The 25,604-nt window shown below is 40.7% G+C and overlaps 2 protein-coding genes across 2 annotated transcripts; both read right to left on the bottom strand.

Moving 5' to 3' along the window:
• Nucleotides 1-1,691: 1,691 nt before the first annotated feature.
• On the bottom strand, nt 1,692-17,990 carry auh (AU RNA binding protein/enoyl-CoA hydratase). The gene is made up of 10 exons (XM_015974302.3): nt 17,430-17,990; nt 15,223-15,290; nt 10,526-10,613; nt 9,844-9,930; nt 9,486-9,578; nt 8,699-8,755; nt 8,038-8,225; nt 7,844-7,894; nt 7,198-7,245; nt 1,692-2,436 (listed from the first exon to the last, which is right to left on the bottom strand). Exons 1-10 carry the CDS (start codon nt 17,755-17,757, stop codon nt 2,359-2,361), a joined length of 1,086 nt encoding a protein of 361 aa, XP_015829788.2. The 5' UTR covers nt 17,758-17,990; the 3' UTR covers nt 1,692-2,358.
• Nucleotides 17,991-19,415: 1,425 nt separating this feature from the next.
• On the bottom strand, nt 19,416-24,302 carry nfil3 (nuclear factor, interleukin 3 regulated). The gene is made up of 2 exons (XM_015974314.3): nt 24,105-24,302; nt 19,416-21,115 (listed from the first exon to the last, which is right to left on the bottom strand). Exon 2 carries the CDS (start codon nt 21,009-21,011, stop codon nt 19,887-19,889), a length of 1,125 nt encoding a protein of 374 aa, XP_015829800.1. The 5' UTR covers nt 21,012-21,115; nt 24,105-24,302; the 3' UTR covers nt 19,416-19,886.
• Nucleotides 24,303-25,604: the final 1,302 nt, after the last annotated feature.

The following is a 25,604-nucleotide window of genomic DNA, read 5'->3' as shown; positions in this document are numbered from 1 at the left end:
GAGATCCACTCGGGGGGTCGTGAACCCCAGGTTGAGAATCACTGGACTAGAAAATCTTTTCAAAAGCGCTTTGTCGACTTTTGAAAATGTGCCAGTATAGTCTGTTATTTATGACTACAGAATCCCCTTATTGGCACAGGTTCCCATGTACAGTCAACAACAGTAAAATGAAACCTGGATTTAACACAAATCAGTTTTCATCATCTCTCCTTTACAAAAATAAAAATATTGCAAGAACAAGTAAAATTTAGAAATCTGCTCCTCATCTAAAAACTCATTTGTCCATTTCTTTTTTGGAAATGATGGTAAATTAAAGAACACTTTAGCTGTGAATTTTTGATGTAAGCTTCAGTGGCTCACATAAGGAGTTGATCTAAAAACACAGAACCAGTGTTAATCGTTATCTGAATAAAACAACTGCTTTATAAAACAAGCAGAAATTATCCTTCTCAAAAGAGTGGGTTAAAGTGTGCGGATGTCCCAGAACAGTTGGCTGTCTCTGTCCTACAAATCAAAGGTTTAATGTTTACTTTAAAACAATATAAGATCCAGTGCAGTAGTTATAATCTTACCACCTGGTGTCATTAGAAACTCTATAAAAAAGTCCAGGAAAAAGTTCCATCCCACAAAGTTGATTCTTCAGAGAAAAATGAAGCATAAATGATTATTTTATTATTATTATTAGGGTAATGGTTGTATTTTTAAAGGCCGACCGATATATCATTTCATTTCATTTATTTATTTAAGGTCAGTGCCCATCAATCAACATTTCTGTAAATGTGCCAGTGTTAGCCAGCAGGCAACTTTTCAACTGTAGTCCATTGGCAAGATGTTATACTAAGCACATGAAAGCTAAAAAGAAAGAACATTTTATGGAGCCGATATATTAAACTTTTTCTGTATCAGCCATCAGCCAAAAATAGTTTTTAAAGCAAATACATTTTTTTAAACAGGCACCTGTGTAGCCAGCTGCCTCCACAGTTCTAGCATAGAACCTTCCTTTAACTTACATTGCTTTATGCTAAGCTACAGCAAAATGTACTGCTTCAGATCAGGAGAACTGAGCTTGTTAGCTACAAAATCCTTTTTCTCTCTTTAACTCTGGGAAATCAAACAGACCACATTTTACTTCTGAGTGGAATTTCCCTTAAAGTTTGGTGTTTAATGTTTGCACTAGTTTTTATCTATAGTTTAGATTTAATCTTTTACTACAATGTGGTAGTGTGCTTTACTTTGTGATTTTTATTTACTTGAAGATTCTACCTCGACCAGCCACTATTGTGCACCATTATTCTGGGTACTGTTTGATTTTCTTTATTTTAAACACTTAAAAAAAACTTGAATCGATTTGACTTTCTATTGTTCTGAAACAGTTTGCACATTGTTAATGTTTTGAGTTTGTTTTATATTTGAAGTTCAATAAATATTTTAAAAAATTGATTTATTTAATTTATATTGCACGACAACAAAAATCTTTAAAAATCAGTATCGGCCTTAAAAAAACATATCGGTCAGTCTCTATTACTGAAATCCACACATGAAAAATGGCTTTAAGTCCAACTCAGGTGCAATAATACTAAATCTGTTTTTATAGAGCCAATTAATTTATTAATTATAACATCTTTAATACATCTAGCAGGATTTTGACTTAAGCCCCACTTATGAAAATCAGCACAAAGACACCACAGAACTACAAGTTGTGACTTTATTCAGATAAAATAATGAAGTCAGCAGGGAAGCATCAGTATTAGATCGTTTTAAAGTTTCATAAAAGCTAAGAGGTTTGATTCTGGTTTATAGAAGAATCAAATATGAAAATATTAGACAGAAACACTTTTTAAATGAGCTGGAGTGTTTTCTGACTTGTATATTCAGAGTGGAGAGGCCATAATACACCTCAGAGCAGATCCGAGGGTGGCCGACCCTTTACTACCATTACATGATCATGCATTGATCGAATAAAGCATCAGATACAAGATGATCGGACAGTGTGAGCTTTGATGTGTTTTATTAGTGTGTAATGGTGCTGGTTTTTTACTTGGAGAATGTGTGTCATGAAGCACTTAGTTAGGTTAGAAAAAAATAATCTAAATCAAATCTCCATTTCCATTTTTTAGTAAAATGAAAAAAAAAAAACTATTTGCCTGCAGCATTCAAATAAATGAACATTCTACTAATTTCTACATCAGTTTCGTTTGGTTAATAACTACTTTGTGTTAATATTTCCCCAGCAAAATATTCCAGTGGAAGAAATTCATGATTTACACATCAATAAGTTAAAACAGGACATGTGGGTTCTGTACAGGTTGTTGTGTTGATGAGAGATCTTTTCTGGATCTCATCAGGATAGCTCTGCTCTCACTCCCCCTTGTAAAATGGAGGCCTCTTCTCCTTGAATGCAGCAAGCCCTTCCAATCGGTCTTTAGTTGGTATCACCTTTAAAACAATATGCAGGTGTGCGTTTGTGACAGTTCAAAACCACAAAAATCTTTACCTGAAAATTACCTAAAGTTTCTACACCCTCACTTTCCTGAGGCCCACTGTTCTCTGCTGAAATCACAACAAACCTAAAGGGTTGCAGGTTTGCATCACAAGTACAAAATGAGGTCAAATTACAAAACCTGTATCCATTCTTTTTAAACAGGAAATGGAAAAACTTTGCAAGCCACAGATTTTAGCTTACAGGCCAAATGGAACAGCCAATGAATCTCCTAGTGAAGTAGACCAAACTCATGCTTTGCAAAGTTTGGTCTGGGAATGATCCACTGGAACCTCCACGGCTACCTAGCAGCATTCTGGTGGGCCAATCAAGGCACTCTATTGGTTTGATGGGCGGGATGATGCAACAGAGTGGAACAAGATGGCAACAGCTTGTTTGAAATGGCTTTTACATCAATTTTGGACTATTTGGACTTGGACTTAATTAGAATCAGGAGCAGATAGATGTATTTAAGTCGATAATTTAGAAATGGGATGTATTTTCACCTTCTTCAACAGCGGACTGCCTCGTTGACTGACATCCATTGCGGTGAGTATGTCACGTTGTTCCTTGTCCGGTAGCATGCGAAGATCATTTGAAAGACAATGGTAGAACCTGCCCCAACACTGAGAGGCATCCATGGAGCGTTGCAAAACTAAATAATATTTTAATTTAGTCTGGCTTGCCAAACTACCAATGAACAGTATTCTCCAGGTCATGGTGGAAGGTGATTCTCAACACAAGACAAATTATCCATCCACCCATCCATTCCCTCTGCTTATCCAGGGTAGGGTCACTGGGGCAGCAGCCTAAGCAGAGGCCCACACTTCCCTCTCCCTGGCCACTCCAGAGGAGTTCAAATCCCGGCTTTCCACAGGAGCCGTCAGCAGCACGTTACTGCAGCAGCACGTCATAGCTGCTGATAGGAACCGCTGTGGTCAACAGAACCTTTTCCACTGGAGCCGTCAGCAGCGCAAGTCGGCCGCGTCTCAGGAGCAGCATGTCGCGGCCTTTACGCGCCGGTTCTATTTTCTACGCGCGACGCCTCTGAAACGGGTCAAGTTCGACATTTTTGGGGAAGGAAAGACAGGAAATCGGACGCGGAAATGGAGAGAAGCTCCCGAGATTTTCAGAATAAAGAACGTACTGCCTTCCGGTTGCTTTACTTTTAAAAAAGGTTACTAACTGTGCGTCCCCGTGAGAAGTTATCACCTAGCTAGCGGTCTCCTTTGTTTTTCAGGTCCGTATTGGCGATTATAAAACAGACAGAACATAAAACACAAACCATGTTGTAGTTTTCTCCTGCTATTTGTTGTGTTTACTGACGAAGTCACTCGTGTGACTTCGTGCTCGGTCGGTGACAGCTGCTCCCCTGCTGCTTCGCGTCTCGTGGGAAGGGCCAAGCAGCAGCTTACGCGAGCAAGACGTGCTGCTGCAGTAACGTGCTGCTGACGGCTCCCGTGGAAACCCGGGGTCAGATGTTCCCAAGCCAGCCAAGAAAAACAGTTCCACCATTGTGTCATGTGTCTTCCCTTGGGTCTCCTCCCAATTGGATGTACCTGGAACACCTCACCAAGGAGGCATCCAGGAGGTAGGGCTGGGCGATATGGCAAAAATAGAATATCACGATTTTTCCAATATTTTATCACGATTTCGATTTTATCACGATTTTTTATCCATGAATAGCATAACTTCAATTGTGTATTAAAGAAGAGAAACATTGAATAAATAAACATTTATTCATATTAGGGATAATCAGCACAGTGCTAACATGCTTATATTTTAAACTCACACCAGAGATGATAAAAGCTCTGAGAGAAACAATTACAAAAATCAGTTTTTCTCGTTTTTCAAGTAACTTAACATAAATTAAAATCGTAAACATATTTAAAGTGCAAACATGTCAATTGCAAACGTATTGTGCAAACATTAACTTGTTCAAAATACTATGTAGCTCCCAGTTGCTCATGTAGTGGATAGTTAAGCTCAAATACGGCTCTGATGTGCGGCTGGACCAGAGATCGCTTGTGGTAGCAAAAAACTGCGCATTCTGAATATTTTCTGCAACAAGTCTCTAAATAAATTAAAATTTTCCAGTGCAGATTGGAGACAACCCATAGAAGCACTGATTTGATCTCATTTCAGAGAAAAATAGAACAGGTTAGAAGCACCTAATAAATAAAATTACTAACAAACTCAGGAATCTTTCTTTGCTTCACTGTTCTGGTGCTGAAAATATCACTAATGTGGATCAAAGGAGATACACAGATGAATGCACCTCTTATTATTTGGAAACTACATTTACTGCAGCTGGCAGAGGCAGAGATTGTTTCTATTGATACACGGAGTTTACAGAATCATTTTAAATTGTAATAGGGGAAGACTGCAGGAGGGAGCGGTAGGTGGTCCCCAGCAAAAACAAAAAACTTTACGAGTCTGATGAAACCCGCTGGTTTTCCATCAGGCAGTCACGGGGCAGCTCCAGCGACCCAGTGACCGAGCTCAGTCCGGCTCGGCAGAGGGTGAACGAGCCGAGGTGACGTCGTGCTCTGCTTAAGAAGTGTTATTTTCCTGCTTCAGAAGAAGCGTCCAACGTGTTTTTACGCTTTCTCCGAGACATGTAACGTCGCTAAGTTGTTAGCGCCGCGCGCTAAGGAAACCCTGCGTTCCTCTTCGGAACGAAAACCTCGTTGTTGCTCAGCCGCGGCCGAAGCCATGTTTGTTCACACACAGGTGAAAACAAGCGGGGCACTAATATATTACTATGACTCACTCTGATTGGTTAAGGGTCAAACAAAGGCGTGTCATTCGCCTGGGGTAAGTTCCCTTTTCATTCAGAGGCAGAAATTCAACAGCAGAGCTGTGAATCGTGATAAAACGGTCTCTCAAAAATGACAGACCGTCAGATGTGTAGATCGTAAAACGGTCTAAAATCGTCATATCGCCCAGCCCTACCAGGAGGCAACCTAAATCAGATGCCTAAGTCACTTCAAATGGCTCCTCTTGATGTGGAGAAGGAGCGGGTCTACTATGAACCCCTTCTGGATGGTCAAGCTTTACAATCTCTCTCTCAGGGAGAGCCCAGACACCCTGTAGAGAAAACTAATTTCAGCCGGTTGTAACTGCAATCTCGATCTTTCGGTCACTACCCAAAGCTTGTAACCATAGGTGAGGGCAGGAACGTAGATCGACCGGTTAATTGAGAGCTTTGCCTTCCAGCTCAGCTCTCTCTTCACTACAACAGATTGGTATAACACTCACATCACTGCAGACACAAAACCAATCCACCTATCGATCTCACTCTCCATCTTTCCCTCATTCAAGATACCAAAACTCCTCCACTTTGGGCAGGACGTCGTCCATTACCTGGAGAAGGTATTCTACTCTTTTCCAACCCATGATCATGGTCTCGGACTTGGAGGTGCAGATTCTCATCTAGGTCGTACCACACTTGGCTGTGAACTGCTCCAGCGAAAGTAAGAGATCACAGTCTGATGAGGCCAACAGGACCATATTGTCTGCAAAAGCGGAGACCTGACCTTCAGGCCATCAATTGGATCCCATCAACTTGCTGAAATTCTGTCCATAAAAATTATGCACAGAATCTGTGGCAAAGGAAAGCCTGGGCAAAGTCCAACTCTCACCAGGAATGAGCCCGGCTTACTGCCAGTTATGCAGACCAAGTTCTGACACGGATCTACAGGGACCGAACAGCCTATCATGGGGCCTGGTACCCCATACTCCAGCACTATGGGACACTGTCAAATGCCTTTTCCAAGTCCACAAACACTATACTCACACCTGCAAACTACGATCATGTTTAGAAAGAGCTACAGCTCCACGTAAATGCAACTTCATCTCAGCTGTTTGCTTGAAAACTTTAATAAACCACTGCTAAGAGGCAAACTGCTGTTCTGACTCTTTAATGCAGCAGAAATGTTACAATATTATGAAATTATCTCATCATGCCTTTCTCCTCAAGCGTCCTCAAATCTTCCAGTGCCCAGATCAATATACTGGGATTTATTTTAAAAGAGTTAGGTTGTAGCACACTGGTGGCCATTTCTGTGACTGGTCAAACACGTGACTAAAACACTACAACAGTGATCATTTGTGAACAAGAGGAGTTTGGGCCTGCCACCAAGCAGTGGTCACTCTGCCCCACTCTTTACCCGAGTGTCCAAGACATGTGACCATAACTCAGATGAGACAACAGAGTTGATCATCGAGCAGCAGCCTAAAGTATCCCGGTGCCAAGAGCACATATGGGCACGGTTATTAAACACGGTGTTTAGCATGGACAATCCGTGACTGGCATGGATGTCTAATAACAGGGCACCACTTGGGTTCAGATCGAGGAAACAAAGGAGTCACTCAAAGGAGAGCTCTCCAGTGCCTCGTCCAAGGTTTCCAACTATGGTGGGTAATCTGACCTGCTGTTTGGTCTATAAGCACAAACAGCAGTCACGACTCTCCACCCACGTAAAGGCAGAGCGTGTTTGTGAAATCTTCCAGATTCCTTCAAAGTACTTCACTAGTTTTCTCCTTTCCTGTGGGCAGCAGCCCCTTTCTGTCGTGGTGCAAGGTTTTCCTCCATTTTTTATTTTGTGGAGATATTTAAAACTTTCTGTGCTTTTAACAATCCTAAAACGTCTTGATACTTCAGCTTGTTGAATTTTAAACCAAAACTTAATTTACAGAGCATATTAAATCCTCACCTGAGCATAGCATGCCTCTTCAATAGCCAGACCTGTAGATAAATCCACCTGAAAGGGAACAAGGCATCCCTCAATGAAGATTAATGATGAAGCAGGAAAGACTGAGTAACTTTCTCTGGAGCCACCGACTATAACTCTTTTAACACTTTATAGTTAATGCCCGAAATGCTGGTTATTTTTGGACTGGTGATGCTTCATCCTTAAATTATTGAATAAAACGCCTCTCCCATCAATAAAATATCAAAACAAATATTTTACTGGATGTCAGGCGTGGGTGATATGGTCCCAGAAAATTATGAGTACTAAGGCACTACCTGCTGGTGATGGTTGGAGGGATCGGTGGCTCCAGTGCCTCGCCTCTGTCAGTGCATCCCAGGGCAGCTGTGGCTACATTGTAGCTCATCAGCAGCAGGGTGTGAATGTGTGTGCGCATGGGTGAATGACGGTAGAAAAGTGCCTCGGGGGGTTCTAGGACTCTAGAAGGCGCTATATCAAATAAAGGCCATTTAATGAACATTAAAAGAGCCACACGAGGGAATGCCAGACTTCCTTCCTTTCATGTGCCTATATTTAAATATGCCAACGGTTAAAAACAACAACAAAGCAGCACTGGTGTAAAAGTGGTCTTCACTGGCTGACAACTCACCTCTATTCCCTGGTTTATTGCTAGTTTTGCCATCCTTACTGCAATCGGGCCCTGTAAGAGCAGAAATCAGAGACTCAAATCATAGCAGGTTACAAGGTTAGATGATATAAATCTGTCTGTCCAGTCCCATATTTCACTGCCTTTTAACTCACGTGCATATTAAAAAAAAAAAAACACCAGTACATTTTTATTACCTGAGGGTTAATCTCACGAGCGAGCTCTAGAGCCCGCAAATACGCAGCATCTCCACTGTCGTTCTGCTCCACAGAATGATTGACCAGCCCCAGGCGACATGCCTCGTCTCCATCCACCACCCTGGCAGCAAAAATGAGCTCCTTGGCCAGAGAGACACCTATGACCCTGGGGAGGCGCTGTGTTCCACCTACAAACAGAAGATCTACCTCATGGAACAATTCAATTCAATTCAAGTTTATTTATATAGCGCCAAATCACGGCAAGAGTCGTCTCAAGGCACTTCACATGATAAACATTCCAATGCAGGTCAGTTCATTAAGCCAATCAGAAAAAAGTTTCCTATATAAGGAACCCAGCAGATTGCACCAAGTCACTGGCTGGTGTCAGCAATCCTCATACTAAGCAAGCATAAAGCGACAGTGGAGAGGAAAACTTCCTTGTAACAGGAAGAAACCTCCAGAGGATCCTGGCTCAGTATAAGCAGCCATCCACCACGACTCACTGGGGATCGAGGCCATCTCTACACGTTCTTTTCTCTAGAAGCAAAAACCCTGGAAATAGCGTCTCTTTAAAAAAAAAGATCTAATCTTTAATTTTTTTCTCATTTACATTTTTTTTATTAATCTGTAAAATGAGACTATAAATAAAGCTATATCTTACCTGCTCCTGGGATTATTGCAAGTTTTGTTTCGACCAGGCCCAGTTTTGCAGTGCTGGCTAAAGAAAAGAGAATTATTGTATTTAGTAATAATAATAATCTTGAGGCTTTTTAAACAAGCACAAATAGTAAGTACAAAACAATTTTAAACCCTTTCTAACAAGCAGTGGAACTATAAAGATTCAACTTCAACAAAAAGGCGGTAAAAGTAAAGCTAACGTGTCTTCATAACATTTATTTTAAGATAATTTTCCAAAATAAAAGTAATCAAAATGATTAATTTGTGTTTTTCTTTGAATCATTTTGTTTCATAAAAAGTATTTGATGAAGTGAGGAGAAGTAGAATTTAACTCATGAAAAGAACAAATGACATCCTCAGAACAATCTGTGGGTTCTGGATAATCCCAGTGAATGAACAGGTTTGATACAGAAGCTGCAGACAAACTGTTGCAGTTCTGCTCCACATACATTTGTCAGAAGACCTTTTTAGCTCCTACTTGCATGAATAATGGATACAGATCTTGACTAAGCATGAATGATAATCTGAGGCCAAGATTGGACCCAGATTGGACTCATGTCCAGAACATCAATTCTGCCCATCTGGCTGTAAGTCTTGTACATCTCCTTACTGCAGCGTGCATGTGGATACCCTGTTGATTGGTGTGTTACTGTTCACTAATTGGTAAAACACACACAGGGTCATGAGTGTCTTGCACTGCTAATCTGATTCTAACTGTACTAAGATAGAGGAGACTTAGCTGACCCAATATAAAGTCCATTGTGTCTTACAGGAGATTCTGATGTCACAAGCAAGGGCCATTTCCAAGCCTCCTCCTAAAGCAGCTCCATCAATTGCAGCAATTGTTGGTACTGGAAGGTTACCTGAACAAAAACACCAGAACGGTTCAGTACATGTCATCCACTCTGCACACTCTGCATGTGTTCAATAAAAAGCAGTCATGTCAAAGAAACCTCCAAAAACCAATTAGCATTTAGAAGCATCTTGTGTTTTTGTTAAAGCAGAAATGGTGAACATCCAGAGGAATAATCCTAACTAAATAAATCCCTCGTTTCACTTTAGAGACCACGGGCTCATCAAAGAGCTTGTTTTTAATGGATTTATGTTAATGATGTTAAGAGTCCGTACCCAGCTCTGTGATGAGAGTTCTGGCTTTGGATACAAATGGTCCCACTTCACTCTGGTGCATCTTTCCCCTCTCCTTCAGGTCTGCACCTACGTGCACATGCACACACACACACACACACACACACACACACACACACACACACACACACACACACACACACACACACACACACACACACACACACACACACACACACACACACACACACACACACACACACACACACACGACGTTAACTTCTAACTTTCTGAAACAAGGAACAGAGAGCAGCTGTGTGAACTGAAGGTTGTGCACCCACATGACCCTCAGCGACCCATTCTTCTACCCGAATATGGTGGGTTCTTTTGTTGTGTGTGTGTGTGTGTGTGCGTGCGTGAGTGTGTGCGTGCGTGTGTGTGTGTGTGTGTGTGTGTGTGTGTGCGTGCGCATCAAAGGAGGCTGGAGGGGCATGACAAATCTGCTGTTTACATCACATGAACAAACTGCAAAATGGATGATTAGTCATATTATATAGTAAAAATTTCTGTTTCCTCTGTAAAATTAATCCATCCTGGTCCTTATGAATAAAAATATATACAAAATTAGGGAAATTCATTTTTAAAATGAATGGTAGAACATTAAAAACAACACTTTCAAACTATAAAAATGTACTGACATCGGCAATAGCCAGAGAAAGCATACCTGCACAGAAGATACCAGGGACCAAACTGCATAAGATCACACTTCTGACTTTATTGTTCTTCTTGATGCTCTCTACAGTCTCAAACATCTGTATGAACAAATAGGACTTTGGATTAGAACCTACATACAGATATTGTATTGTGTTATGTTATGTTACAGTGTGTATCACCATTAAAGTAAGACACTTTGGTACACATGAAATAGCACCTAAACATGTTTTTTAATAAATGAATAAAAGTTTAACGTCTAAATTTTTTTAATAGAATATTATGTGATTTATTAGTTGCGACTAACCGCATGGGGATGACTAGAAGCCCAATATCTACCCCTAGTTTCTAGTCATCCCTATGCGGTCGGGCGATATAACTCCTTAGTTAAGCCGATTTAAAGTCAGGCACATACCCGGGCAGCCCGGTGCTGCTGCAGAATTTAAGTGTATTTTAATATTCCTGAATAACATATGCTTTATTAAATGCTCCAAAAATGATTTACAACTAAAATTCTTTTACCAGTTTTCAGAAGTGTGACCAAGTCACTGCTTTGCAAGTCACAAGTCTTTCCAGTCAAGTCTCAAGTCAAGTCCAAGTCAAAGACAACCAAGTCCAAGTCGAGTCCAAAGTCAATGATGTGGAAGTCCAAGTCAAGTAACGGTATAAGTCCTTAACTTTGATTTTTCAAATGATAATCAAGTCATTTGTCCAACTTCAATTTAATGACAATGATAATAATTAAATTCCAGAAATAAATCTTCTAAAAGATTTATTTGCTGAAACAAGCAGAAAGTACAACTGAAACTGATTATAAACAAAGTGCTGCTGCAGTTAGCAGAACAAGATCTAACCCAGAACCAAGAATGATTTATGATTTTTGTCCATGTCTTGTCACTTTTGTGCTAAAATATCAAATATGCTCAAGTCATCATCAAGTCAACAGATGCAAGTCGATTCAAGTCCAAGTCAAGTCAAAAGTCTATAGATTTTATCAAGTCAAGTCAGAAGTCATTGAAATAATGACTCGAGTCCAAGTCATGTGACTCAAGTCCACACCTCTGCCAGTTTTGAAGGTCCTTCTCAAAAAATTTGCATATTGTGATGAAGTTCATTATTGTCTGTAATGTACTAATAAACATTAGACTTTCATATATATTAGATTCATTACACACAACTGAAGTAGCTCAAGCCTTTTATTGTTTTTAATATTGATGATTGTGGCATACAGCTCATGATAACCCAAAATTCCTATCTCAAAAAATTTGCATATTTCATCCAACCAATAAAAGAAAAGTGTTTTTAATACAAACAAAGTCAACCTTCAAATAATTATGGTCAGTTATGCACTCAATACTTGGTCAGGAATCCTTTTGCCAAAATGACTGCTTCAATGCAGCGTGGCATGGAGGCAATCAGCCTGTGGCACTGCTGAGGTGTTCTGGAGGCCCAGGATGCTTCAATAGCGACCTTAAGCTCATTCAGTGTTGGGTAGGGCTGCTCGATTATGGCAAAAATAATAATCACGATTATGGTGACTGAAATTGAGATCGATTATTTAAGACGATTTTTCAATTTATGTTGATTTTATTTGTTTTTATTCTGTCATAAAATTGCTCAGGGCACAATCAGGACAAAATTAAATAAGAAATAAGATGATCACTAAAATAACTCCTGATTCCCAGTATAAAAAGACCAATATACTTATAGCTCATTGCTTATGACCCAAGGGCTATAGACCTTGGTTTAACTCATTTAAGTCTAACCAGTACAGACCCAAATACCAATATCTTGCAAATACTGACAGCAAGAATTATACAGTGGCATTTATAACAAATAAATGCAAATAAATTGATTTTCATAAAATGTTGCATAACATTTATTGAGTCGTGTCAAGGTGCTGTTGGAGCGTGCACTAGCACCGTGTCCTCAGAGAGATTAGTTATTATTTATCAGCGTGAGGAACTTATTTCTATCTATTTCTACCTTATTTATAAATTATTTATTTACAAGTCCATCAGTTAATGTAATAATTGTCCCAACCACAGCTGCACCCCCTAACCCGGTTTCACAGCAATCATGGGCAAGCTGTACGTGTGTTTAGCACGCACACATTTAGCTGTTTTTAGCAGCTCAGGAGCCCGCAGGTACGGTGTGTGTCACTCACTCTGGTTAATCCAACAGGGAGCCGGCTCTGAGAGCCGTTTCTATAGCGACTGACACATCACTACATCATTCCCTTTCCTAATGTCCTGAAGAACGGTCGGGAGCGCAGGCGGAGTGTTTAGCTAACCTGCAAGAAATGTCAACGACAGTTATCCTGAAAGCAGCTACGGGTTACCAGAGATGTTTCTGAGGTGGTCGCTAGGTATTTTTAGGATTTAAAAAGTCAAGAAGGGGGTCTGAAAAGCTGCTAGAAATAGCGTCAAAGTCGCTAAGTTGGCAACACTGTGGGAGAAGCGCTTCATTTGCAACTCAGGGCAGCACAAGTGGGAGGAGCAAATAATCGGCTTGTTTTGTTTTTATAATCGTTCAAAACTCAGATCGTAATTGGGATTAAAATTCGATTAATTGAGCAGCCCTAGTGTTGGGTTTTGCGTCTCTCAACTTTCTCTTCACAATATCTCACAGATTCTCTGTGGGGTTCAGGTCAGGAGAGTTGGCAGGCCAATTGAGCACATAAATGGTCAGTAAAGCATTTACCAGTGGGTTTGGCACTGTGAGCAGGTGCCAGGCCGTGCTGAAAGATGAAATCTTCATCTCCATAAAGCTTTTCAGCAGATGCTCCAAAATCTCGTGATAGCTAGCAGCATTGACCCTGCCCTTGATAAAACACAGTGGACCAACACCAGCTGCTGACATGGCACCCCAGACCATCACTGACTGTGGGTACTTGACACTGGACTTCAGGCATTTTGGCATTTCCCTCTGCCCAGTCTTCCTCCAGACTCTGGCACCTTGATTTCCGAATGACATGCAAAATTTGCTTTCATCCAAAAAAGTACTTTGGACCACTGAGCAACAGTCCAGTGCTGCTTCTCTGTAACCCAGGTCAGGCGCTTCTGCCGCTGTTTCTGGTTCAAAAGTGGTTTGACCTGAGGAATGCGGCACCTGTATCCCATTTCCTGCACACACCTGTACATGGTGGCTCTGGATGTTTCTACTCTAGACTCAGTCCACTGCTTCCGCAGGTCCCCCAAGGTCTGGAATCAGTCCTTCTCCACAATCTTCCTCAGGGTCCGGTCACCTCTTCTCGTTGTGCAGCGTTTTCTGTCACACTTTTTCCTTCCCACAGACTTCCCACTGAGGTGCCTTGATACAGCACTCTGGGAACAGCCTATTCGTTCAGAAATTTCTTTCTGTGTCTTACCCTCTTGCTTGAGGGTGTCAATGATGGCCTTCTGGACAGCAGTCAGGTCGGCAGTCTTACCCATGATTGTGGTTTTGAGTAATGAACCAGGCTGGGAGTTCTTAAAAGCCTCAGGAATCTTTTGCAGGTGTTTTAGAGTTAATTAGTTGATTCAGATGATTAGGTTAATAGCTATTTTTTGAGATAGGAATTGTAGGAATTTTGGGTTTTCATGAGCTGTATGCCAAAATAATCAATATTAGAAACAATAAAAGGCTTCAACTACTTAATCTAATATATATGAAAGTCTAATGTTTATCAGTACATTACAGAAAATTATTAACTTTATCACAATATGCAAATTGTTTTTAGAAGGACCTGTATTTAATACTTGGTCAGTTTACTGATTTGTTTGATTAAATTTAGCTAGATGTCTGATTTGAACACTGACCACTGCACAAAATTAAGATGTAACAGCTGGCTAAAAACAGTAATTAAACACTAATTTAGCTTCTGACATTTTGTGCATGAACTGATGTTATTACTGACATTTTAGCATAAAAATAAGGTGGAAGATGTCTAGATATCTGCCTTTCAAATTGAAAGCACAAATCGGCCATCGGCGAACCATGGCCTTTACATATTGGCATCTGTATCAGCAGTAGAAAAAACAATATTGGTCAACCTCAAATACAAACTATTGGATAGTAACCACTAGGGGTGTAACAATATCCAAATACGATACAATATTTATTGCGATATTGTGGGGAAGCTCACTATATTGTGGCTATGCTCACAATAATAAACCTGTCAAATTAAATTACTCTGACTGGTCATTGGTACATTTGTTATTAACTTTATCACTGTGACATTTTGAACAGCCTGAAAAGCCATAAAGTGCAAAATCTTAGTAACATCTCAATATATATTCATAAAAGAAATGACAACACAAGTACGGAATTAAATAAAGGCATTATTAAACAGCCCATTCAATAAATAAAAATACCCGGGCACTAAAATACCAGGCTGTGTGGGCTGCACAAAATCCCATTGGAGTACTGGCCAATGACGCAGAAGCAAAGGTTCATGGTCCATGTATTTTAATTTGCTATGCTCCTGTGGAGCAGACTGAAAAGTGTTATTTTTACCTCAAGACTTACTGTACAATATCGTGACAAAACCATGACGATATTGTGGCCATTTTACTATGGCGATATCATGATATTGCTAATATTGTTACAGCCCTAGTAACCAAACACCTCCAAACATATGTTAAATTTCACATTATACTGGTTTCAATCATTAAATGATTCATTTTCATCATAAAAGCAACATTTAAAAAGGTTAAATCCAATACTTACCAACTTGACCAGATTTTTGCTAATAGAATTTTTGGCTTTGGGTCGATTTATTCCAACAACAACAATACCTGAAAAACAAATGTAATAATAAATAAAAGTGTTTTTATGAGAATGTGACATACAAGGCATTTAGTAAAATAACTTACACTTCATGTTTGAAACTCAAACGAAGCATACTAGTAACTTATTAGATTATATATTTTCTACCAGCTTGTGTAAAACATCAGACCTAGCCTAGAAATCTAGAGAGACAGTGGCTGAGATTAAATGAGTTTGCTCTACATGTTGGTCTAGCCATGCTCCATAGACGCTTCAGCAGGAAACGGCTTTGGCATCAACGTTGGCCTATTTAGACTTGGGTCTTTGTTGAGTCAGCAGCAGATAGTGGTACTTAAAGTAGCTTTCCGGACTTTTATCCTTTCAGAAATTATGTTTGATTTTTTAGAAATCAGTAAAAGTGATCGTCTCATCATGTACTGTGATATAATGTATGCAATACATCACCTTTTGATTTATTTTTTGCTAAGCACGCCCGCTGCCCAGCAGAGCTCCGTGCAATAGGAAACTGAGTGCTGACCAGAGCTAACCAATAGCGTTAGACTACCGTTTATGCGCTTCAAATTTAAGGAATACCTTGGCTGATGCAGAGTTGATGAACTTTTCAAGGACAAGTAAGTCTTTAAAATATAAATATATAAGAACATAGCATGACATGAGAATAATACTTGTAAAGCAGCATGTTTGAGCTCTGTTTGTAGGCTACAGAAGGACATAAATAACATAAAGTCACCATCTTAAAAAAATGGATCGACAGACGATTTGTGTGATATTCTCGCCAGCCACTAGATGGTGAATAAGAGAAATAGTCCGGAAAAATGCTTTAAGTCATTTATTTAGAACAAAGACGCATTTGCGTCTTCTTTGATGGTGTGTGGCAGACTGCCCCACTGACTGACATTTATAGCGGTGAAGAAACAATTTTTTATAGCGCCTCTCAAGATAAAAATCATGAGGCACTTCAAAGGACAAAATTAAAATAGATCAAGAAATATAACAAAAAATAAATCTACATAAAAAACATGAGGAAAAGAATGAAGAAAAAAAGGTAATCATGGGATCCTGATAAAGACAGAATTGGTAGAAGCAGCACCAAGAAAAGAAGCCAGTGAGGAAGAAGAGGATGAGCTGAAGGTTACCAAAGCCAACCTGAACAAGTGAGTCTTCAGCTGCTTTTTAAAGGAGACCACTGAGTCCACTGATCTCAGGCTCATGGGGAGAGAGTTCCAGAGTCTGGGGGCCACAGCAGCAAATGATCGGTCACCTTTGGTCTTTAGCCTGGTGCTGCACAACCAGTAGGCTTTGGTCACTGGACCTCAGGGACCTGCTGGGGGTGTAGGGACTAAGAAGATCACCAATGTAAGATGGTGCTTGTTCATGTAAAGCCCTATAGACCAGAACCAGGATCTTGAAATGAATCCTGAAGTTGACTGGCAGCCAGTGAAGCTGGAGGAGAAGCCTGGTGATGTGGGTGTGTTTGGAGGACTTGGTCAGAAGCCGAGCACAGGCGTTCTGAACCACCTGTAGACGGTTCAGGGAAGTTCTGCTCAGACACGTGAAAAGAGAGTTGCAGTAGTCCAAGCGTGAGGAGATGAAGGTGTAGATGACTATCTCATGTTCAGAGCAGGACAGCATGGGACTCAGCACCATGTGAAATGAACGTGGGTATATCACCTTGTTTGTTGTCCAAAAACATGCAGACACTGAAAAAGACAACCATAGATTCTTCAGCTTGTCGAGCTAGATGAAACCTCCACTTTTAGGATTTGCATTTAGCAGTTTTATTTTGCACCACAAAAACGCTGTCAAGCCTTTTGATCCCTTTTCATTTTTCTACATGGAATAAAATGATAAGTTGGTATTGACCCCTATCAGATTGGAACGCCCCCCAAAAAGGGGCGGGGAACTTTGTTCCGTGGTGAAGTACCCGATGTGCTCATATTACTAATTACAATTCAGCTTTTTACTTCAAATGCAACAACCTGATTGGTTCAACAGTTTGAGCAGTCTGACAACACGGAGAACAGAAATATTCACAACCGTGCCCGTGTTTCCATTCTGAATAACCTAGGGTCAGTCTTGAGTTGTTTCCCTGATGAGCGCTAGGCAGAACCGCATCACAGTTAACGGAGACTCGTGGATAAACTTACCAGAGTCATTACCATCCAGGTACCGGACTCTCAGGTCATCCGTGGAGTCGGAGCTGTAATGGCGAGTAGCCGCAGCGTCTCCGCTGGGCCGACTAGGAGGGAAAACTTTATCTGGAAAAACGTATTGTCTGGAGCAGAAGTAGGCGGCCCTGGCCGCCCTTTCCCGGTCCATTGCCTGCACGCGACAGGCTCGCCACAGGGCGAAACGTCCCACCACGGTCGCCATGATGATTATTGATGCTCCTTGAACTCTGAACCCAATCACGTGACAGCAGTGATCACGTGACGTGAAAGCGGTGGAGAAAATCACAGCGGAAAAAAATAACATCCTCCTGTTCAAGTCTGATTTCTAACATGTAAATGTATCGAAAACCTCCAGAAAAATGTAAGATTTGATTTACATCCAGTGTTTGTTTTCTTCTTAAATTACCATATAGAGCTATTTTTAGAACAACTAAACAAGTTAAAAATGTGGTTAATTTTAAGTGGAAGGATTGCCGATTGTACGATTTAATATTTTGGAAAGGTCACATTCACATTTAAGGATTGTGCCTCCATGGAATGAGCAACACTACTAATCATGTAGCCTGTCACACATCTGTGATATTCTCCTGTTTTGATCTACAGGTGTGTGTCAGTCACAGCTCCTGGACAGTTTGGCCATGCAGTTTATGCTAAAAGTGTAAAATGTGGTTCTAAGTAAAAATAATTTCCAGTGTGTGGACACATTTCTACCTCTAATTTTCATTTTAGGGGTCCATCACAAACCGTGATGGAGTTGATTTTAGCTTTAACATAATGTAGATCTGTTCTTGTGTTGTAGTTCTGAGCAGATAATTATATAGACTAGAGACACTCGTTGGAGAGCAACAACATAAACGTCCACTATTGGCTGGGGTGGATCTTAAACAAGACGAGACACAAGAGGCCAGACACAAAGCCTCAAAATATACCCAACATATTTTCTCAGACCTTACTATTAGATGTTAAATCCTGGAAACCACGTTATTAGATTAAAGCGTTTCTCTTATTCCATGTAAATTAAAGTTGCCTGTGAGGATAATTAACATTCATGTTTTGCATCAATGACAATAATAATTTTATGGTTTTGATGTAAGAAAAATAAAAGCTTGGAGGACAAATTCAGTGACAAGACATTTATTGTAAGCAAAAACTCACCAATACAGTAAACCTGGAGTCTGCTGGACACAAGAGACATCACCACTATTATTGTTCCTCCAGCTTTGACACACACTTGTTTCATTTGAGATGCATAATTTAACACATTTACTAAAAATAATACAAATAACCAATTCTTTATCAAACAAAAATTAACAGGAAATGTTAGAAGGGCCTTTGAAAAACCATTAAAAGGTTCCTATTGCAAGTGTGTTAAAGTTTGTTCTCGTCACACACTGTTGGACAGGTGCAACAAGCAATAAAACTCTTTGGGCAGAGAGGCTTCTCGGCTGGGTTCTGCTCACCAAGTCTTAATGAACTAGAAACATTAGGACGTTTCAGACAATAGTAAAGAAGAACTGCTTTATCTTAGAGCTCTGAGCACATCCCTAAAGATATCCCCACAAGACCATCCATGTTCTGAACCAAAGAACTGCTAAAAAAAAAATCATCAACGTTGGAAATGCCAACATATTGGTCTGGACTTCCTGCTATAAGGCAAATCGTGGCAAGCCTTCATCCCCTCACAGGAAGGACGCAGCCTTTCACAGCCATTAAAAATAAGCAGAACAATTATCAATGGCAGCAGGTGTGTCAACATAAACAAAGAAAAGTGGCAGCAGGTGGGAATTACATTTACCAAAGAAAAAGAAACACACACACAGAATATAGAAAACAGCCAAGAGTTCCAACAATTCCCATTCTTGCCTTTCTTATTCTAGAATAATAACAGTGCTCCATCATCAATTTGTGACACTTTCTTTTCTCGTCTCACTTATTTGCAGTAATTTCAATAAAAACTGGGTAAAAAAAAAAAAGAGACCAAACAGGAAGTAAATATTTTGTTCATTTCATTAATTTGTTTCCAGTTTGATTGGCTTACTAACAGCGCCAGCAGATTATCAGAGTCTCAACCCAGTGGCACGGGATAAACTCTGGTATTAAAATAGGTGTGCCACACCTAATTCATGTATCAAAAGTTTATGCAGTACCTCCTCTTGCTTTTGCACAGTGGTGCCTGCTTCTCTAGATTCTCCACTATTAGTCTCTGGCAAGAGTTTAACTCATCTTTAAAATTTTAACATAATAAAATAATGTTCAACTGAATTGTGAACAACAGTGCAACAACTTCTACAGAGAAAATCCAAAATATGAAGGTCAGTCACAAAGTTTTGATGGTGCTTTTGCCTGACCCTTGCAGGTTTCTACACAAGTCCTCAGCATGCTAGTGCATAGAAAGATTCTTTACCACCTACAGTGGTGTGATTGAGCTGAAGCTCAGGATTGGTTCACTGCCCTGGCAGCCACCCTGCAGTAACACCGTGTTTCACTGATGCTCCAGTCTTGCATGTTGGTGACCTGGACGGATAAAGGGCAATGACAGGGCTGGGTGTACTCTGAGGAGTCCAGGATGGTGCGACAGCCTTGTCCCTCAGAAACACTGACAGGAGAGGAGGACTTTCCAAACGACTCGTACTCATGATCAACGGGCTCCACTTTGATTTGAACGCTTCTTGATTTGATGCGCAGTTTATGGGGCAAAGCTGAGGAACAGGGATCTGGCACTTTGTGAGTGGAGACGATGACACTCTTTGGGTGAGCTGCAGGTCGGGCCAACCCCCTTGGAACCTGCTGCTCATCTTCACCATCTGATGATTTGCTTACAACGCTATCATACGAGCTGCTGGGTGAGTTACTGGATGACCTGGTAATCTGTGCCGATGACACGGGCTGGGCGTAGATGTCCAACAACTTACTGGTCGTGCAGTTTTTATACAGTTCGTGTGTGCTACTCCCTTCCTGTGCAGGGCTGACATTTTCTGCTGGTTCTTGCTTGAGATCTGTTGTCCTGCAGATAGCAAAGCCTTCCTGTGTTGTGGAACAAATCTCAGGAGTGAGCGGTGAGTGTTTGATAACTGATATGCAGCTGCTACGCAGCTGTGAAGGCTCCACGTCTCCCTGATCCGAGCTGTGGTTTGAACTGGCTGGAATAAAATCCTGAAAGGAGCTGAGAGCGGAGGGGCTACAGAGCTTCTGAACTTCTTGTGCGTAAGCTGCCGAGCTCACGAGGCCAAACTTGAGCTTCAGCAACAGCAGTTCTGCCTTTAGGGAGGCGTTTTCCTCTCCAAGAGCCATCAACTTGTTCTCAAGCACCATGTCATTTATGCGCCGCTTCTCCCTTGAACGCTTAGCAGCCTCATTGTTTTTACGCCGCCTCTCCCAGTAAACTGTGTCCTTCTTCTCCTCGGGGATAAACTCCCGTTTTCTGCGACATGCAGATCTGGCTTTGAAAGAACCTGCAGGAATGTTGTGGCCTATTAAGTCTGCATCAGGTCCAAGCAACAGGTCATCGGTCCCACTGTAGGGTTCACTCAAATCTATTTCTTGCTTAACTGATTGCATATTATTGATGTTTGAGACATTCAGATCTTTAACTGTACTCCATATATCAATGTTGTATCGGTGACTCCCCCCGATAAGAATCAGTCCAGCGCAGATGAGGAAGTCTGCAAAGAGAGAGAAAAAAAAAAGACTTTTATGATCCCAGGGTGAAAATAACACAGTAACCAAGTTATCATTTTGAATCTCCATGACTACAAGAGTTCAGACCCTTTTTAGTCAAATGTTAAAACCTGAGGGTGGATGTGGGTTAGGTATATTTATCCAAGAGGCCAGACGAATCTACGGCAATGTCTTAAATCCTGAAAGAGTCTGAATTTTCAGAGGTTGTGTTTTCTGGATCGGAGTTCCTTGTGAACAACCTGTAGTCCTTCCTGTGGATGGCATTAACATGGCCTCCAGAGCGAATGTAGGAACACTGGTGTTATTCTGGACCAGGGTGTCTTCTAAGAGCTCCAGGTCAACATCTCCCTTCACTAAATCCTACTTTTTCACGTTTGTTCGCCTTACGCCAAGACATCTGGGTAACTAAAACAAAGCAGCCCCCGCTAGTCTATTCATGCTTTGAGAACGCCTAAAATTCAGTTTGGCAGCTGCTCCAACACACTCAGGAGCAGATTTAGACAGTTTGTTGTCATGGTTTGGCCCACATGTTTACCACAGTTACATGTACTGCAGGTTATCTGAATTGCTCTGGAACTTAGAATGTATAAAAGGAGACAATTTGTTGCTTTTTTCTTACCTTTTCCCTCAACATCCAGTAAGCCTGAGCTGACACAAATGCAGCACAGACATAATGCAACCACTCTCAAAGGCAAATATATGACATCAATGTTATTCTTAGGTCACATATAGTAAAAAATAGGAGAGGGCATTACCCTAAACGTCAGTTAAGCCTGAGTTAGCCAACATAAAATTTGTTTTACCACACTAATATTATAATTTGCAATAGTTTTAGCTGCTAAATTCACAACAGCAATGCTTTAATGACATAAGCACAGTTACTAGCAGGCTTCGGCCGTGTTCTTTGCAGTAAATACAATCATATGTTTTCCTGAGCAACAGAAACTAGGACGGCTTTTAGTTATTCTCAGATGTAGGCATTTTTTCTCTTTTTGGGCACAGTTGTTTGTTGCTTTGCACCTAATGCTAAATACTGGGTCAGCATTGAGCGGAACACCAATCCCTCCAGGAGTTCACAAACATTTTCCATGATTGCAGCCTAGGGCTGGGCAATAAATCGAACATGTATCGTTATCAAAATTTCTGACAGTTATTTTGATAATTGTTCCCATTGTCAATAAATTTGATAGTAAAAAAATGAAATGATGTGTGTAGGTTGGCAACGTTCCTGTCCCTTTAAGAAGCTGTACCACCTTGTAAAAATGTGACTCAACATAATAATAATGCATTGAACTTATAAAGCGCTTTTCTAGACACCCAAAGATGCTTTCACACACTCTCACATTTACACACTGCTAGTGATGGTAAGCTACTTGTAGCCACAGCCGCCCTGGGGAGGTCTGACAGAGGCGAGGCTGCCATTTGGCGCCGTCGGCCCCTCTGACCACCACTAACACAGGCAAGTTGGGTAAAGTGTCTTGCCCAAGGACACAACAGCAGGATACCCCTGGCGGGAGCTGGAATCGAACCCATGACCCTCCGATCATGAGGCAACCCGCTCTACCACCTGAGCTAATGCCCCATCTAGTGGACAACTTTTGTGTCTGCGCATACCTGTAGTTATCGTCCATTTATCGATATCGAGGAGAAATCCTCAATATATCGTGATGTTGATTTTAGGCCATATCACCCAGCCTTATTGCAGCCTAAAATATCTGATTTTGCAGCTTTTTTTAAAATGCTGCAATAAAAGTTATCAAGGTCATGAAATAAGCTGCAAATGTTCCCAGGGAACTTTTTCAAAATGGACACTAATTTGCCTACTGCTCCATTTCCCCCTGATTTGTTAACAAGACCCCAGGACCTGGTCCCTGACCTGGAGACGGCAAATGTTGTGTGTAATTTTTCCCGACATTAAAAAAATGCAATAAAAAGTACATTTTTGTGTTTCAACACAGTTATGGTTAAATGTATCAACCTGAGATGACACAATGTATCAACCTTAATGTATTTAAATGTATCAACCTTACCAAAACCAGAGATGATGTGTGTGGATGTTGAACTAATACTTGGCCCCTCCTTGATGGCCCATACTCAGAAAAACCCTAGGTCCACCACTGGGTTCATATTTGTTTCAGTAGGTCAGGTCTGATCTTTACCCGAGTGCAGGCTCTTTCAGACACACCTGATGGTTAGTTCAGATAATAATAAGCTCATAAAAGAGACCCACCACTATCTTAACTAGCTAGTATAACTAACCAACCTGACCTGGTTAGCGTCAGAACGCTATAAATACATATTCCATACATTAGAACGGTCTTAAACCAGACGTCCAACGTGCTTACGTAGTTTCCACTGAGACGCGACTGCGCACGCGCGACTGATTTGAGCAGCAAGTTGCGTCGGGTAACAGGCCCTCATTATCGCGTTGCCCCAGATTCACGTTGTTATTACACCAAACACCTCTCCTCTTTACCTTGCTGCAGTCATCATGAAACAGTAGGTCACGTGGACACAGCAGCCTCAGAATATCGTTGTATCGGTGAAATATGAAAGATCAAAATGAATATCATAACGGGTTGCGCCAAGACCTTTTCAACATGACATCATAGAGTTGCTTACTCATGAGTGGCGGCTGACGCCCAAAAGAGTTATAGGCAACAACTACGTGGAGAAGCTTTCCTTTCCTTGAATCCAACAACTAACACAGTCGAAACACGTGAACCACAACTCACCTGGAATAACCAAGTAACGATTCTTAACCAGCTTTGATCAGATTTAACTAGCAGCAGCACGCAATAGATCCGCACACGGAGACAACATGCTTCCACCCCTCTCGCGTCATAAACCACATTTATGGATGAAAACACTTCAGAAACATGAGCTGGGGCGTTCTTACAGCACGTACATGCATTTGATCAGGGCACAACCTCTGTCTTAACCACTTATTATTAACCCAAAGAAAATCTGTACCTTTTCTACCGCCAGATCGATTAGTTTGGTCTTGGTTTCCATCTCGTTTGAAGCACAGATGGTCGCTTAGGAAGGGATTATCAATAGAAACTATAAGTTCCTTAACTAGCTCGGTCCGCTTCCTTGGATTTTTTCCTCTCAAGGTGGCCAGTGACTCACGGATCTGTGTCAGTAGGTCACTGGTAAAATGTATTGGCAGCGGGAGGTTAAAGACGTATGCTGTGGCCAATCAGAGCGCAGCATTTTCCAACTTTAGCAAATGAGAGTAGGCTGCTGACCCTTGAAGCGGAAGCTTGAAATCTGTGCCTTTCTGTAAACGTCATTTGGAATCGTAGGACGTCCAAGGAATGTACCCGCCTTTCTTGCCTCTGATTGGCTGGAAGGACTCTCCTACGATTGGCTATTTTATGTAAGAGGAAACCATCTCCCTCGCCGTAGGGGTTTTATATTTTCATAATAACCATTCTGTCCTTTTTTTGCAACAAACCAGCTTCCGTTTCTTTTATAAAAGAACCTGAAAAACATCAAATGGAGTAAAGTTGACTTGTGTAAAGTAGCTGCTTCTCTAATTATTGATGCCCTATATTATCAATTCATTGTGTTTATTTCTTAATTCTAATTTACCTTACCCTTTTTTTTACAAGTACCGCAGCAATTTCCTAATGTTTTAATTCTCACACATTTGGCTACAAAACCCTTCTGATTCTGAAATCTTGTTGCATTTTATCACACTAGACTGACTTTACACCTGTTGGCTATCTTATGTCTTCACTTTAATAGGCTGTTAACAAGTTAGCACATCTCTCATCATCTGTTTAAATGTGTATCGACATTTAATTCAAAGCTAAGCTGATTATGATTTAGCCCCGTTTTTCACAAATGTTCATTATTCTAGATGAGAAACAGAAACAGACCTGCTGCACACAGCTTTATTATGTTTCATATCCAGGTAAGGCACACATATATCCTATGTACCATGGCTTCAATGCTTGAGAGCTAATGCATATAAAATAAGTCCAACAGGATGATAAATGTAACAAGATTTATTATAAGTTAACATTTTACGTTTTTCTGTTTGTTTTTAAATTAAGAAACATAAAACATATTTCAAAACGGGACAGTTTCTGCTTTCTGACATTTTCTTTACAAAACTCCCCCAAACAGCTGTTCTGTTGGTGGCAGTGGGACAGTCTGCATTTAGCAAGGGAAGACGGTCATAGTAGAGCCCTTCTAGCCAATAAGAGGCGAGAAAGGCGGGATCTTCCTTGGGCATCCTACGATTACAAACGACGTGTCCTGTAGGGAGGGCTTAAAATATCATTTCTATAGCGCCTCTCAAGATAAAAATCACGAGGCGCTTCACAAAAACAAAATATAAAAATGTAAAAACATTTTAAAAAAAGCATTTAGAAAATGTTTAAAAATATATTTAAAATTAGCAAAAATAAGCAATTACGATTTAAAAGGAAAAAACGTTAAGAAAGAGAGTGAATAGGGAAG

This window comes from Nothobranchius furzeri, chromosome 6 (assembly GCF_043380555.1).
Source record: "Nothobranchius furzeri strain GRZ-AD chromosome 6, NfurGRZ-RIMD1, whole genome shotgun sequence".
Lineage (NCBI taxonomy): Eukaryota > Metazoa > Chordata > Actinopteri > Cyprinodontiformes > Nothobranchiidae > Nothobranchius > Nothobranchius furzeri.
The sequence above is the reverse complement of the archived record's forward strand: the minus strand, read 5'-3'. Positions and strand labels throughout refer to the sequence as shown.

Bases quoted from the DNA above. Each gene is read 5' to 3' on its own strand.
- auh (XM_015974302.3), bottom strand. From the start codon at position 17,757: ATGTTATTTTTTTCCGCTGTGATTTTCTCCACCGCTTTCACGTCACGT. The intron at 7,895-8,037 runs GTAATAAAAATG...CTGCTCTTACAG, and splicing joins CTCGTGAGATTAACCCTCAG to GGCCCGATTGCAGTAAGGAT. The intron at 2,437-7,197 runs GTGAGGATTTAA...ATTGTTTTAAAG, and splicing joins AAGAGGCATGCTATGCTCAG to GTGATACCAACTAAAGACCG.
- nfil3 (XM_015974314.3), bottom strand. From the start codon at position 21,011: ATGCAATCAGTTAAGCAAGAAATAGATTTGAGTGAACCCTACAGTGGG.